We start from the raw sequence: 15,060 nt of genomic DNA, 5'->3' as shown, positions 1-15,060 counted from the left end.
TGCCTTGGCCTCCCAAAGTGCTGGGATTACAGACATGAGCCACCGCGCCAGGCTGCCATTATTTCTTGAAATACTTTTTTAGACTCATGCTCTAACTTCCGCTGGATCTCTGATTACATGAATGTTTTGTATCTTGTCTTAGTCCCGCAAGTCCTTGAGTTTATTTTTCTGTGTCTTTTTTCTCTTTGTTCAAGTTCAGATTGGGTAATTTCGGTTTCTCTGTCTTTGCATTTTCTGTTTCTTTCTTCTGTTGTCTCCATTCTTCTGTTGAGTTTGTCAATTGCATTAATTTTAGATATAGTATTTTTTTTTTTTTTTGACACAGAGTCTCTCTCTAGCGCCCAGGCTGGAGTGCAGTGGCGTGATCTCAACTCACTGCAACCTCTGCCTCCTGGGTTCCAGTGATTCTCCTGCCTCAGCCTCCCAAGTAGATTACAGGCGCGCACCACCATGCCCGGCTAATTTTTATATTTTTAGTAGAGACAGGGTTTCACCATGCTGATCAGGCTGGTCTGAAGCTCCTGACCTCGTGATATACCCACCTCGGCCTCCCAAAGTGCTGGGATTACAGGTGTGAGCCACCACAGCTGGCCCAGATACAGTACTTTTCATTTCTAAAATTTTCTTTTGTTTCTTGTGTATTTCTTTGCTGAGAATTTCTATTTCCTTTTTTTGTGTCAAGCATGTTTGGAATTGCTCACTAAGGTATTCTTATGATGATTTCTTTCAAATTCTTGTTACATAATTCTATATTTGTCTAACCATATATTGTCTTATATATATTGGATTGTCTATTGTTTTACAAGTCTGTTTTTCTCTTCAATTATCAATATTATTGATACGATTTCATTGGTTTTTTAGAATGTTTAATACATGGTGAGGCAGGTCATTCACTCCCACCCAACTCCCACCCCCATCTGCTTTTCTCTTTTATAGTTTTCTGTTCCCAGGCATTTATTCATCCATCTTTGAATCCTTTGCCTGGTCTAGTCCATAATGACTTTTCTATACTGGGCATTTAGTAACTGATGGATTGAATTTGCCCATTAGCGGTTTGAGTTAATTAATTGACATCTTGGTAGAAATGCCCACACACCGGGTGCAATCTACTTAGGGCCACAAGCATTGAGTGTCTACTGTGTGCCCTGGCATTGGGCTAAGTGCTAAGGACAAAAGATTGATAGGCTGTTTCAGTATAATATTCTACTAGCCACAATAGCACCAATAGGGGTATTCACTACTAGTTTTGGAAGCACAGAGAAGAGCGCTTAGTCTAGCCATAGGTTTGTGAAAGTCTTAGGAGAGCAACACTAGAAGGGTGAGTAGGGATTAACTAAGAAAAGAAAGACAGGAATGGCATTTCAGACATAGGGAAAGGTGGAAGAAAACCAAAACTGTGTGAAGCAGCTTATGGATACTAGAGCTTAAAGAGCAAGGGCTGGGGTGGATGAAAGTGAAAAGGTAGGCCGACTGAACTTACCACAGAGGCGATTGAGGGCCATTGAAGGTTTATTTAGTTTCTAATGAAATATTTCAGATGTACCAAAAGATATAAAGAACAATATAGGCCGGGTGCAGTGGCTCATGCCTGTCGCTGAGGCTGGAGTGCAATGGTGCGACCTCGGCTCACTGCAACCTCTGCCTCCCGGGTTCAAGTGATTCTCCTGCCTCAGCCTCCCGAGTAGCTGGGATTACAGGTGCCTGCCACCATGCCCAGCTAGTTTTTGTATTTTTAGTAGAGACGGGGTTTCGCCATGTTGGTCAGGCTGGTCTCAAACTCCTGACCTCAGGTGACCCACCCGCCTCGGCCTCCCAAAATGCTGGGATTACAGGCATGAGCCACTGTGCCTGACCCTAATTTATATTTTAGATATATCGCTTAGGAATGGATGTGAAGGATAGATTTGAGATTATTGTAGAGCAGTGGTTTGCAAACAGTCGGTATTCCTTTATACTCTTAAAAACTATTAAGGACCCAGAAGAGCTTTTTATTATGTGGTTTATATTTATCAATTTTTACCATATAAATTAAAATAGAAAATTTAAAAGTACTTGTTAACTTATTAAAAAATAATTATAAGCCCATTACATGTTAGCATAAATAAAAATTTTTTATGAAAACTGTTTTCAAAAATGTTTAGTGGGAAGAATGACATTGTTTTACATCTTTGCAAATCTCTATAATATCTAGGTTAATCAAAAATTGTTAGAACCCCAGATCTGCTTTTGCTTTCATTCTGTTGGATGTCACATCATGTACTTCCTGGAAAACTCCACTGTATACCCATGAGAATAAGGGTGAAAAAGGCAAAGAACATCATAATATTCTCATGAATATAGTTCTGAGTGGCATCTCAGCTTCTCTCAAAGAGTCTCAGGGAGCCTAAGGATTCCTTGGACCACACCTTGAGAACATCTGGTGTTGGGAAGCCAGTTTGGAGGCTAACTGCTCTTAAGGAGTTGGGTTTGAGATGAGTAGGTAGTGGAGATAATCAGAGGAAGAAAGGCCCTCTTCCAGCTTTGATTTTGCCTTGTTACACTGCAGGGTGGATCCATGCTGTGCTGACGCCTGTGGACTGCCTTGCCTTTGGAGGGAACTTCTTACACAGCCTTAACATCGAGATGCAGCTCAAGTGAGTACTGAAACTGTGGTGATTCTATGTTGGCCATTCCTGTCTGCTAGAGTGAGGAGTATAATGTAGAAGGAGGGGACATGGCCAGAAAGGAATGGTTCCTCGTTCCTGATCATGTTCAGCTGAAGATTAACACCTTTTCTGCACTTAGTAGTTATTTGACTTTGGGCGAGTTATATAACCTTTGAGCCCAAGTTTCCTAATGTATAAAGTCAGATCTTGCAGAGTCATTTTGAGGATTAGAGATACAAAGCATCCAGAACAAAACCTGATTCATAGTAGGTGCTCAGTAAATGAATCCTTGTTTTTGTTGTTGGTGTTTCCTCCTTCTAGAGCCTATGAGATTGAGAAGCGGCTGAGCACAGCAGACCTCTTCAGATTCCCCAACTTTGAGACCATCTGTTGGTATGTGGGAAAGCACATCCTGGACATCTTTCGCGGTATGGAGCCCTTTGCCAACTGTCCTTTTTGCCCCTCTCCCCTGAGTGAATGAGTATGTGTGTATGTGTAAGTAACGCAGTCAAGACATGATACTATTTCATTACCAGAAAGATCTCAGTATATAAATTAAAATCATGTTGTGTACCGTAAATATGTTCAATTTTTAAAAAGTGATAATTAGTGCTTTAAAAAAAATCTCCCTAGTGCTACCCGCCCAGCCCCCAGCCCCTTCTTTTTTGAGATAGGATTTCACTCAGTCACCCAGGCTGGAGTGCAGTGGTGTGATCATGGCTCACTGCAGCTTCAAACTCCTGGGCTCAGGCAATCCTCCTGCCTCAGTTTGCCGAGTAGCTAAGACTACAGGCATGGGCCCCCACACCTGGATAATTTTGTAAATTTTTTGTATGAACAGGGTCTTGTTATGTTGACCAGACTGGTCTCAAACTCCTGGCCTCGAGCGATTCTCCCACCTCAGACTCCTTTTGCTGGGGTTACAGGCATGAGCCACAGTACCCAGCAATGCTACCCCTTTATAGTCCCTTTATAGTTTCACCCACTCTCCTCCCTTGTACCATCCGTAACTTCTGGAAACCACTAATCTGTTTTCCATTTCTATAATTTTGTCATTTCTTTTTTCTTTTTTTCCGAGACACAGTCTCACTCTTGTCACCCAGGCTGGAGTGCAGTGGCGTGATCTTGGCTCACTGCAACCTCCATCTCCTGGGTTCAAGCTTTGCCTACCTCAGCCTTCTGAGTAGCTGGGATTACAGACACCCGCCACCACACTCGGCTAGTTTTTATACTTTTTTTTTTTTTTCTTTTTCTTTTTTTTGAGATGGAGTCTCGCTCTGTCACCAGGCTGGAGTGCAGTGGTGCAGTCTCTGCTCACTGCAAACTCTGCCTCCTGGGTTCAAGTGATTCTTCTGCCTCAGCCTCCAGAGTAGCTGGGACTATAGGCACGCGCCACTGTGCCCAGCTAATTTTTGTATTTTTAGTAGAGACGGGGTTTCGCCATGTTGGCCAGGATGGTCTCAATCTCTTGACCTCGTGATCCGCCCGCCTCAGTCTCCCAATGTGCTGGGATTACAGGCGTGAGCCACCACGCCTGGCCAAATTTGTCATTTCAAGAATATTGTATAAATGGAATCATATAGTACGTGACCTTCTCAGATTTCACTTTTTTACTCAGCATAATACATGGCAAGGCATGGATTTTAACCTTTTTGTTTAGCAAGTGTGACTGAAAATATTGGATCACAGTGAAATGATCTCTATTTCCTGCTGGTTAAGATAAAAAGTTCAATTTGGATAGTCTGAGAGTTTCCTGGATCTGCTTCCCCTGGGGATAAGGCCCAGTCCTGACCGTCCTGGCATCATTGTTTTGGTTCCTGGGCATTAGCCCAGTTGGAAGCCACTTTACTTACTGGGTTTCCTCTTTCCTGGTCTGATCCAGAATAGAATGGGTCCCTTACTTAGGCCTGAGATTCTTCAAGTTGACTTGGCCAGGAGAAATCAGTATTGATGAGTTACAAAGAATCTCAGGGGCCATGAGTACAGCCTCGTAGCCAATACCTCAAGCTCTTATTCTGCCACCTAGACTGTCACTTAAGTGTTCAATCAGATGCTGGATGACTAACTGCTCATTACTTATTCTAAACAGCTTGGTTCAGTAGAAAATTATTTATAGAGCCTAAATCTGGCTGTTTGTAGTAGCCTCCTGACATAAGGCAGAACACAGCTAATCCATCTTCTACATTAATGGCCCTTAAAGTCTGTGTAGGTAGAGCTCATAGTCCTCCTGAGTGTTCTCATTTTGAAACCCAGGAGGCACAGTAATGTCATGGAAGGGGCACAAGCCTCAGATTCAAATACACATGGTTTTAGTCATGGCTCTAGCACTTGCTAGGTGTGTGCCCTGGGTCTTGACTTTGCCTCTCTGAACCTCAATTTTCTGGGCTGTATAATGAAGATAATACCTTGCTTACAGGATAGGTATAAGTGTTAAATGAGATAATAGATATCACATTCCTAGCACTTAGTAGGTACTCAGTGAGTGAACACTATCAGAAGAACTGAGATCTGCAGTTGTGCTCAGAACCTTGAGCATTTTCTCTGGTTGTCTTAACAAAAGTCCCAAGTCCTTCACTTTCCTGCATGGCTTTGTTGACACTCTGCTTTCCTCTTTCCTCCTTTAGGTTTGCGAGAGAACAGGAGACACCCTGCCTCCTACCTGGTCCATGGTGGCAAAGCCTTGAACTTGGCCTTTAGAGCCTGGACAAGGAAAGAAGTAAATATGCATATTTCTCTACCTCCTCTGGAGTTTTGCCCTTTGTAGGGACTGGATTTGGGTAGATGTTTTGGAGAGACAGAAGAGACCAGAGAAGCTTGTGGGCTCCTGGGTGTAGAGTGGAGGTGTGGGCTAGGATTCCTTTGATTACATTTTAAAATCTTTCTTTCTGATGATAAAAAGTAATACAACATCACACTAGAGAATTAGAAAAATGAGGAAAAGTATAAAGAAGGAAAATTATCACCTATGATTTTTACACTCAGCGGGAACTGCTATTAACACTTGTGTACATTTCCTTCTGGTCTTTTTTATGTGCATTTTAAAAACATAATTACTGTCACACTGTGTGGTAGACCCTTGAACAATGTGGAGGTTGGGGTGCAGACCCTGCCCCCCAGTGCAGTCAAAAATCCACATATAACTTTTGCCTCCCTAAAACCTTAACTGCTAACAGCCTACTGTTGACCAGAAGCCTTACCAGTAACATAGTCAACACATATTTTGTATATGTTATTTGTGTTGTATACTGTATTATTACAATAAAGTAAGCTGAAAACATGTGTTTACTGTTCATAAAGTGGAAATGAATCCTTGTAAAGGGCTTCATCCTTGTCTTCACATGGAGTAGGCTGAGGAGGAAGAAAAAGGAGAGGGGTTGGTCTTGCTGTCCCGGGTGGCAGAGGCAGAAGAAAATCTGCATATAGATGGACCCATACATTTCAAACCCATGTTGTTCAAGGGTCAACTGTATATCCAATTTTGTGTTTGAATCTATTGGTTTGTCTTAATTTTCCTGTGTCACCAAAGTTCTCCAGAAACATTTAATAGTTATATGATATTCTTTTGCAGGAATGTACCATCCTTGCCTAACTACTTGCTTATTGCTGCTTCCTTTTTATTTCTTTGAGGGGATAGTTTTAAAGAATCAGACAGTAAATATCAGTCTTTGTCCCTCATTTCTTGATTGTTTCTTCAGGATGGATTCCTGGAAGAACAATTACTGAATCAAAGTATATGAAAAAATGTAAGGCTCTTGATGCATACTGCCAAAGTGGGTTTTAGAAATGTACGAATGTCCATTTATCCAACTGAACGTTAATCAGCTATAAAAAAAATAAGAAAGCTCTGTATGTACTGATTTGGAAAGATCTCCAAAATTTGTCAAGGTGCACAACCGTGTGTATAGTGTGCCACTTTATATGTAAAAAGGGGAGAAATAAGAATTATCTTAGTATATACTTGCCTGGATATATGATCTGGGATGTAGAAACTAATGAAAATGGTTACCTGTGGGAGTGGGATGATGGGATTGATGGCAGGGGCAGGGTGGGATTGATGGCAGGGACAGGGTAGGAATGAAGCTTTTCAATATCATTTTATTTTATTTATTTATTTATTTATTTATTTATTTATTTATGAGACAGAACCTCACTCTGTCGCCCAGGCTGGAGTGCAGTGGCACGATCTCAGCTCACTGCAGCCTCTGCCTCCCAGGTTCAAGCGATTCTCGTGCCTCAGCCTCCTGAGTAGCTGGGATTACAGGCATGTGCCACCACGCCTGGCTAATTTTTGTATTTTTAATAGAGACGGGGTTTCACCATGTTGGCCAGGCTGGTCTTGAACTCCTGACCTCAAGTGATCCATCCACCTCAGCCTCCCAAAGTGCTGGGATTACAGGCATGAGCCACCACACCTGGCCTGCCTTTCTTTTCTAATGTAAGCCTTCAGCTGTTAATTTCCTTCTCAGCACCAATATTTGATTTTTGACCTATGTGAACGAATTAACTTTTCAGAATACTGAATTTAAAAAACACACCAAGAAATCAAGAGAAGAAGAAAGGTCACTGCACTGCAGGCTTAACTTGTACAATCTCCTTAGTTCCTGTTGCCAACCTTCCCCTCGGATATTCTTGGATTTCATATTTTGAGCCTTCCGTTGCTCCCTGGGCTCACCTACACCTGGACCTTAGCCTGTGATTCTGTTTCTCCACACCTCTCAGGTGTGGCTACCTTGGGTTTCATCTCTGACACCTCCCATGGAGTGAACTTTAGAGTGACTGTGTCCCAAAAACACCAAAAGGGAGGTGGGTGTGGCCCAAGCACTCATGACTCAGGATGGACCCAGGGACCAAGGGATGGCCCCAAACAGAGTGATCAGTGGGAGCTGGAGTAGAGTAGAACACAGTTCTGAGAAGCCCATGCTCATGGAAGGAGTCTTTTGTGAAGTGCAGATGATTTGTAGGGGAGGAACCTGCTCCCTCACCTTTCCAGAGACCCTGGTCTGGGAAGGAGGAAGCCATAAGATTATTTAGCTGGGTCACATGGTTTCTCAGCTCCCCGCCTAGCCACCAAAATAAATTCCACCAGATAGATGAAAAGAGTTAAAGGAAAAAAAGAGAATTAAACCATGAGAAACAAGGAAATGCTGAGGAATTTTTTATCAGCCCTCTGGATACAGAAATGAAGTGAAAAGTGGTAGAAAAAAATCACAAAGGAAGAAAACCTTGAGATCTACATAAAAATGTAAATCTCGGTACTCAAAAAGAGGGCAAACGAAAGAGAGACAACTAACAGGGATCGCTCTGGGTTGCTGTTGAGCTAGCTGTGGGCCAGCAGCTGCTCAGCACAGAGTTCTTTCCTCACAAGTGGAGAGGCTGGTTTGTCCCCACTGATCTCCCTGAGGTCCTTGACTTTTTTGAGGGGTGTGGCCCAAACCCACAACTTAGTTCCTTATACCTTTTGATACTCTTTTATTAGATAGATGTTTTACAAATATTTTCTCTCAGTCTGTGGCTTACAAAGTAGCAGAGGTGCTGAAATAGAGGTTTTTCAAAAAAGTTTTGCTTTTTAAGTCCAGTTGATCAACTTTTTTCTTTTCTGGTCCATGCTTATGTCCTATCTAAGAAATCTTTGCCTAACTGAAGGCCACAAAGAACTCTTCCTCTGTCTAAAGCAGGGGTTTCCAGCCGGGGTGCAGTGGCTCACGCCCGTAATCCCAGCACTTTGGAAGGCCGAGGCGGGTGGATCACCTGAGGTCAGGAGTTTGAGACCAGCCTGGCCAACATGGCGAAACCCCATCTGCACTAAAAATACAAAAATTAGCCGGGCGTGGTGGTACGTGCTTGTAATCCCAGCTACTGGGGAGGCTGAGGCATGAGAATTGCTTGAACCCAGGAGGTGAAGGTTTCAGTGAGCCGAGACCACCACACCACTGAACTCCACCCTGGGTGGCAGAGTAAGACTCTGTCTCAAGAAAATAGTAAGAAGTAAATAAAATATAGCAAGGGTTTCCAACCTTTTGGCTTCCCTGGGCCACCTTGGAAGAAGAATTGTTTTGGGCCACACGTAACGATAGCTGATGAGCTAAAAAAAAAAAAAAAAAATTACAAAAAATATCATAGGCTGGGTGCAGTGGCTCATGCCTGTAATCCCAGCACTTTGGAGGCCAAGGCGGGTGGATCACCTGAGGTCAGGAGTTCGAGACCAGCCTGGCCAACATGGTGAAACCCCGTATCTACTAAAAATACAAAAAATTAGCTGGGCGTAGTGGCTCACTCTAGTCCCAGCTACTGTGGAGGCTGAGGCAGGAGAATCGCTTGAACCCGGGAGGCGGGGGTTGCAGCAAGCCGAGATGGTACCATTGCACTTCAGCCTGGGCAACAATAGTGAAACTCCATCTCAAAAAAAAAAAAAAGTCTCATAATGTTTTAAGAAAGTTTTCTAATTTGTGTTGAGTTGCATTCAAAGCCATCTTGGGCAGTGGGTTGGACAAGCATGGTCTAAAGGGTGTATAGTTTTAGGTTTTACATTTAGGTCTATGATCCATTTTAAGTTTGTGTTTGTGTGTATGGTGCAAGATAGGGATTGAGGTTTGTTTGTTTTTGTTTTTTTTTTTTGCATGTGGATGTCCAATTGGTCCAGAATCATTTGTTGAAAAGACTACTCTTTCTCCATTGAATTGCCTTGGCATATTTGTCCAAAATCAGTTGTCTCTTTATGTGCGGGTTTATTCCTCATGCCTCTTGTTTGACAGGCTCTGCCAGACCATGAGGATGAGATCCCGGAGACAGTGCGAACCGTACAGCTCATTAAAGATCTGGCCAGGGAGATCCGCCTGGTGGAAGTAAGGAGCATGGGGCAGGGAAGAGAAGGCATTTGGAAAGGCCTTGAGGCTCAAGTGGCAGGTTAGGCCTCTGCAGTTAGCATGAGAGCCCAGGGGAAGGGTCGGGAAGACCCTACCAAAGACCCAATTCATTCGTTCAAATAATTATTACTGTGTTTCAAGTGTGCCGCACATTGGGCTAGGCTCTTAAAATACGTAAATAGTGCCTGCCCACAAAGAACTCAGCCTAATAGAGGACCCTGAGCAAAGTTAACCTCTTTGAGTTTCAGTTTCCTCATCTCTAAAATGGGGATAATTGTACCTACTCGAGGATTGTTAAAAGGATTAAATAAGGTAATGTGGGTTGAGCACAAAAATAGAGTGCTTGGCACACAGTAGGTGCACAGTAAATTCTGACGGTGGGTTGTGGTGGTGGGTGGTGGTGGTAGTTGTAGTTGTTGTTATTATTAATATTTTGACTCAGTCTCTGCATTCTGCAAAATGACAGTTCTCTCGGGGTGAAGATGATTACAAAGCCATGTTTCAACAGGTGGCATATACCACGAGGCAGTAAGGTATAGTGGTAAGAGATTCAGAGAAACCTGGGTTCTGGTTCCTGCTCTGTCACTTGCAAGCCTTTCAGAGCCTCAGTTTCCTCATCTGTAAAGTGAGGATAACATCAACCTTTCAGGATTTTGTTAGGATCAAAAGCTAATATATGTAGAGCCCCTCGCACAGTGCCTGGCAGAGTAAGTACTCAATAAATGTGAGCCATTGTTATTAGTAGACTTTAATAGCAAAGAGAGAAGTTGGTGTGGGATGGTGAAGTAGCAGAGGCACCAGAGGAGAATTCCTTTAAGCTCAGAAGCTGTAAAGTTTTATTTAGTGCCCAGGATATATACATCCATGCTGAAGGGTGGTCAAAGTGAGCTGGGAAGTTGTGCTTCTAGCCTCAATGCTTGCAGCATGTTTCACTGCCTACACCATAGCTTACAGTGTCCACCTCCTACCTCTCATTTTCCTCCAGTCCCATCTGTCAAAATCATTCAGGATAGTTAAAGGCTTACCTTTTCTCCAGCGCCTCCTGCTTAAACCACAAAACTTTGGGCTGGTTGGAAGAGGACTTAGAGATAGATTATATGTGGTCCATGAGCTTTCAAATGTTTTAAAGCAATGGAATCCTTTTTTTAAAATGACATCTTAGGTGGAAGCCCAATATTCAAAGCATAGCTGCTTTGAATAAGATGAAGGTGGGAGGCCCAGGGCTCCACTTGTTCTTCTCATTCGCCTTCTACCTTCCCCTGATTCTCGGGGCTCCTCCCAAGAAGCTCAAAGGAGCCACAGAACATCTTCAAAAATCACCTTTCCAGTCTAGTCCTTTAATTTTACAGCTAAGCAAACAGTCTCAAATGGTCAGATAACTTTCCTGAGCTAGTTACAGAGCTAGCTAGCAGCGGAATTAGGGCTAGAACCTCTCCTTCTCTCAAATCCTGTAGTCCTTAGAATTTGAACCACACAGATTAGTACTTGATTATTTTCTGTCTCATGTCAGCTACTTAATGGAGTATTTTCTCTCCAGTTTTGACAGTAGTGCTTTGCTCGTCTTCTTACTTGTCAATGGCTGGGTAAAGAAATGCCACCCAATAAATTCTTGATGACTCATTATGTAAAAGCTAGGGTGTGCATATGTGGAGCATCTATAAGCCACTTCCATGGCAGTACCACCAGTACCAGGAACAGACCTCTGCTGTTAGTGTTGAGAGAACCCTCGAGTAAGCTCTAACCCCCTCATGTACTAACACTCTTGTAGGACATCTTCCAACAGAACGTTGGGAAGACGAGCAATATCTTTGGGCTGCAGAGGATCTTCCCAGCCGGCTCCATTCCCCTAACCAGGCCAGCCCATTCCACTTCAATGTCCATGTCCAGGCTGTCACTGCCCTCCAAAAATGGTTCAAAGAAGAAAGGCCTGAAGCCCAAGGAACTCTTCAAGAAGGCAGAGCGAAAGGGCAAGGAGAGTTCAGCCTTGGGGCCTGCTGGCCAGTTGAGCTATAATCTCATGGACACATACAGTCATCAGGCACTGAAGACAGGCTCTTTCCAGAAAGCAAAGGTGGGTGCTGGCCCATGGGTTCAGCCCAACCCTTTTGGGTGTCCCTTGGAAGAGCAGGGTTTCAAAAAGCAGGCTATCCTGTCTGGCTGCCATGTCCCTTAGACCCCCTGCTGTTTGGCTACCAGTCCCACTCATTTAATAGGCATTTATTGAGACCTTTTCTATGCTGGGCACTGTGATAGGTGCTGTGGATGTGACTCTCAAGAGGCTGACAGGCGAGTGAGAAAGACAGGCATAAAAACAAATGAGTGCAATCAAGTATTGTGAATGCCACAATCAGGGGTGTGTGTGGGACCCTGAGATACAGAGGAGGGTTGATTCTGTCTGGGTAGGGAAGATTTTCAGGAGCTCTTTTCAGAAAACATAACACTTAGCTGAATTTTGAAATGCTGGGACGGGAATGAGATTTGAAAACATTGCGTGTGTCAGGTTGTAGTCTTGAGCAGGTCCTTGAGAAAAGCCCTCCACCAGGGCTCCATCTTGCCTCAAGATTGTGATTCTCTCCATGGGCATCTGAAGATGTGCCCCTTCTTTTTTAAGGGAACATGGTTCACAAGATTGACAGGTGTCCCCTGAACCAACCACACATTTTCAACCTCCTGCTCCTGTGATCAGTGGGGGTGTGGGGGGACAGTATAGCAGAAGGCCTTGGCTCAGGTGGTTTTGACAGTGAACTGAACCAGTGAAACCAGAGGGAACTTGCCATCGTGATTCCCATGGGAGTCCCAGACAGGTAACAGCTGAGTCTCCTACTTCTACAGTTCAACATCACTGGTGCCTGCTTGAATGACTCAGATGACGACTCACCAGACTTGGACCTTGATGGAGATGAGAGCCCATTGGCCCTATTGATGTCTAACGGCAGGTGAGGTGGGAAGGAGGAGCACAGAGGTACTGGGACTGTCAGTGGTAATATGCCACTGAGACAGGGCATGGAATTGGAATCTAGGGGTTGGGACATGGGTAGGAGGGACTGTACTTAGGGCAATACCTAGATATTATAATGTATCGTTGCTTAGTTCAGAGAACCATGGTGTGGTGTTGGAGGTGGGTAGAGCGAGAGGTCTGAAATCGAATTGGCAAGCCTGAGAAAGATTTTATCAGTTCTAGAAACTTCAGCAAGTCATTGGGAGAGAACCACTGGCAGCAATAAGTATAGCATACTTACTAAAAGCATTAGTTTTTTCTATACCTTTTGACTTTCGATTAGATTTTTAGGAATTTAGTTTACAGAAATCCTTGCACACAAGTGTGTAACGATAAATGTTCAGTGTTCACTGCACCATTGTTTGTAATAGTAATTGGAAACATCCAAATGTTCATCAGTAAGGGCTAGATAAATAAATGATGGTACATCTATAGAATGGAATATCATGTAGCTGTTAAAAAGAATGAGACAGTTAAATATTGACACAGAAAGATGTTCAAGGTATATTTTAAAAATCAGGTTACAGAATAATACATAGGAATAGTTCCATTTTTACTTTTAAAAGGGCATGTATGCACATGTGTATATGTATGCACGTATGAAAAAGCTGTATATAGACATTTGTATTTTTTGAAGAGGTTTAAAAATGCAATATACAAGCGTTAGAAATAAAACAGTGTGAAAGAGCACACAGTGAAAAATCTCACACCCATCTCTCTTTCCCTGTTACCTTCCCATGGACAACCAATGTCAGTGGTTTCCTTCCAGAGATATGTATGTACATTTAGGCAAATAAATAGTGTGTTATATATATGTAAATACCTTTAAAAAAAATAGAGATGGGGTCTCTGTTATTGCCCAGGCTGAGCTCTAACTCCTAGACTCAGGTGATCCTCTCACTTCAGCCTCCAAAGTGCTGGGATTACAGGTGTGAGCCACCTTGCCTGGCCTAGTTATATATTTTATATTTCTTATACCAAGTTTTTTTTTTTTTTTTTTTTTTTTTTTTTTTTTTGAGACAGAGTCTCACTCTGTTACCAGGCTGTAGTGCAGTGGTGCGATCTCAGCTCACTGCAACCTCTGCCCCGCTCGGTTCAAGTGATTCTCGTGTCTCAGCCTCCCAAATAGCTGGGACTGCAGGCGCATGCCACTATGCCCAGCTAATTTTTGTATTTTTAGTAGAGACAGGGTTTCCGCATGTTGGCCAGGCTGGTCTCGAACTCCTGGCCTCGAGTGATCCGCCCACCTCGGTCTCCCAAAGTGCTGGGATTACAGGCATGAGCCAACGTGCCCGGCCTTGTTATACCAAGTTTTTAACAGTGGTTATCCCTGGAAAGTACAATAGGGAAGGTAAGAGCAAATTTTCACTTCAGTAGCATTTGAATTTTGTACAATGAGCATGTATTTACTTTTCTTTAAATATTTATTTACTTTTCTTTAAATAATTTTAAAAGAACAAGTTCTAAAAGAATAAAATAAAAGCTGTTTACAACAAAATTATGGACTTGGGAATCAGGCAATCCGAGGTTTAAATCCCAGCTGTGACACATATTCAGTGTTCTACTTTGGCAAACTAATGAACCTATCTGAGCTTCAGTGTCCTCATTATATGTATTCTATAGTTAAAACTTACCTTAGGGTTGTTGGAGGATTAAATGAGATAATATACGTAGAACGTTAACCACAGGGCCTGCCATATAATTAATACTTAATACATGGTAGTTCTTATAAATATGATGATGAAGATAGAGACAAAAGAATTCTCCATGAAGATGGTGATAATGATGTGGGTATGACCAGAATCTAAGAAGATTGTCAGAAACCCTGAAATACATAGAGGCAGGGGAAGGCAGTAAGGGCTATTTTCTAGATACTCAGAACACTAGACATCAGCAGTCAAGAGCCAAGTGCAGAGTATGAACGATGTAGGAACACAAACAACAAAGGTAGCTTAATAGTCTCCTTGTAGGAAAAGGTTACCTTCAGGTCCATCTGGGCCCATCTGGGTGGAAAATAAGGGAAAAAGGAGTGAGAGTAGGGCAGATTCTGAAAGCAACAGAGCTATTCTTGGGGTTTGAGAATCCAGTTACTAAAGTGTAAGATTAGAGAGACCGTTGAATATTGCCTTTGTCCAGAACTCATGATAGGTCTCCTGGACAGGAGAAAATTCAGAGTCCTAGGAGTCTAGCCTATAATGGCTATTGAAGGTACAATAAGACATTTCCTGCCCCTGCCCCACCCCCAGCAGTCCTTCTTGTGCTGCTGCCTATTACCCGCTGCAGCTGTCAGAAGCTGTTAAGTGAACCCAGATAGTCAAAGTATAGAAATATTTACAGATGATGTGATGCTATGTCTGGGCTTCTCTCCAAACTTGGTGTTTTGCAGAGAATGAGGTGTAGATGAAACAAGACTGGCTGGGTTGATAATTGCTGAAACTTAGCTGAGTGATAGGTATATGAGAATTAATTCTACTTTTATATTTTTGTGTATTTGAAATTTTTCTTTAAAATTTTTAAAAAAATTATTAGAGACAGGGTCTTGCTGTATTGCCTG

The 15,060-nt window shown here is 42.8% G+C and overlaps 1 protein-coding gene across 12 annotated transcripts in view; it reads left to right on the top strand.

Annotated features, from left to right (window-relative positions):
• Positions 1-15,060, top strand: part of PHF8 (PHD finger protein 8) — a 107,181-nt gene that overhangs the window by 40,592 nt on the left and 51,529 nt on the right. For 10 of the 12 annotated variants that reach the window (XM_063804425.1, XM_063804426.1, XM_016943254.4 and 7 more), the window contains 6 exons: positions 2,546-2,633; positions 2,967-3,073; positions 5,270-5,361; positions 9,398-9,487; positions 11,277-11,579; positions 12,341-12,444. In XM_063804425.1, coding sequence (XP_063660495.1) covers positions 2,546-2,633; positions 2,967-3,073; positions 5,270-5,361; positions 9,398-9,487; positions 11,277-11,579; positions 12,341-12,444 — 784 coding nt within the window. The remainder of the gene's footprint in view (positions 1-2,545; positions 2,634-2,966; positions 3,074-5,269; positions 5,362-9,397; positions 9,488-11,276; positions 11,580-12,340; positions 12,445-15,060) is intronic. The other 2 variants (XM_016943260.4, XM_063804431.1) reach the window with 1 other exon arrangement.

Source organism: Pan troglodytes, chromosome X (assembly GCF_028858775.2).
Source record: "Pan troglodytes isolate AG18354 chromosome X, NHGRI_mPanTro3-v2.0_pri, whole genome shotgun sequence".
Classification (NCBI taxonomy): Eukaryota; Metazoa; Chordata; class Mammalia; order Primates; family Hominidae; genus Pan; species Pan troglodytes.
This window is presented reverse-complemented; position numbering and strand designations above follow the sequence as displayed.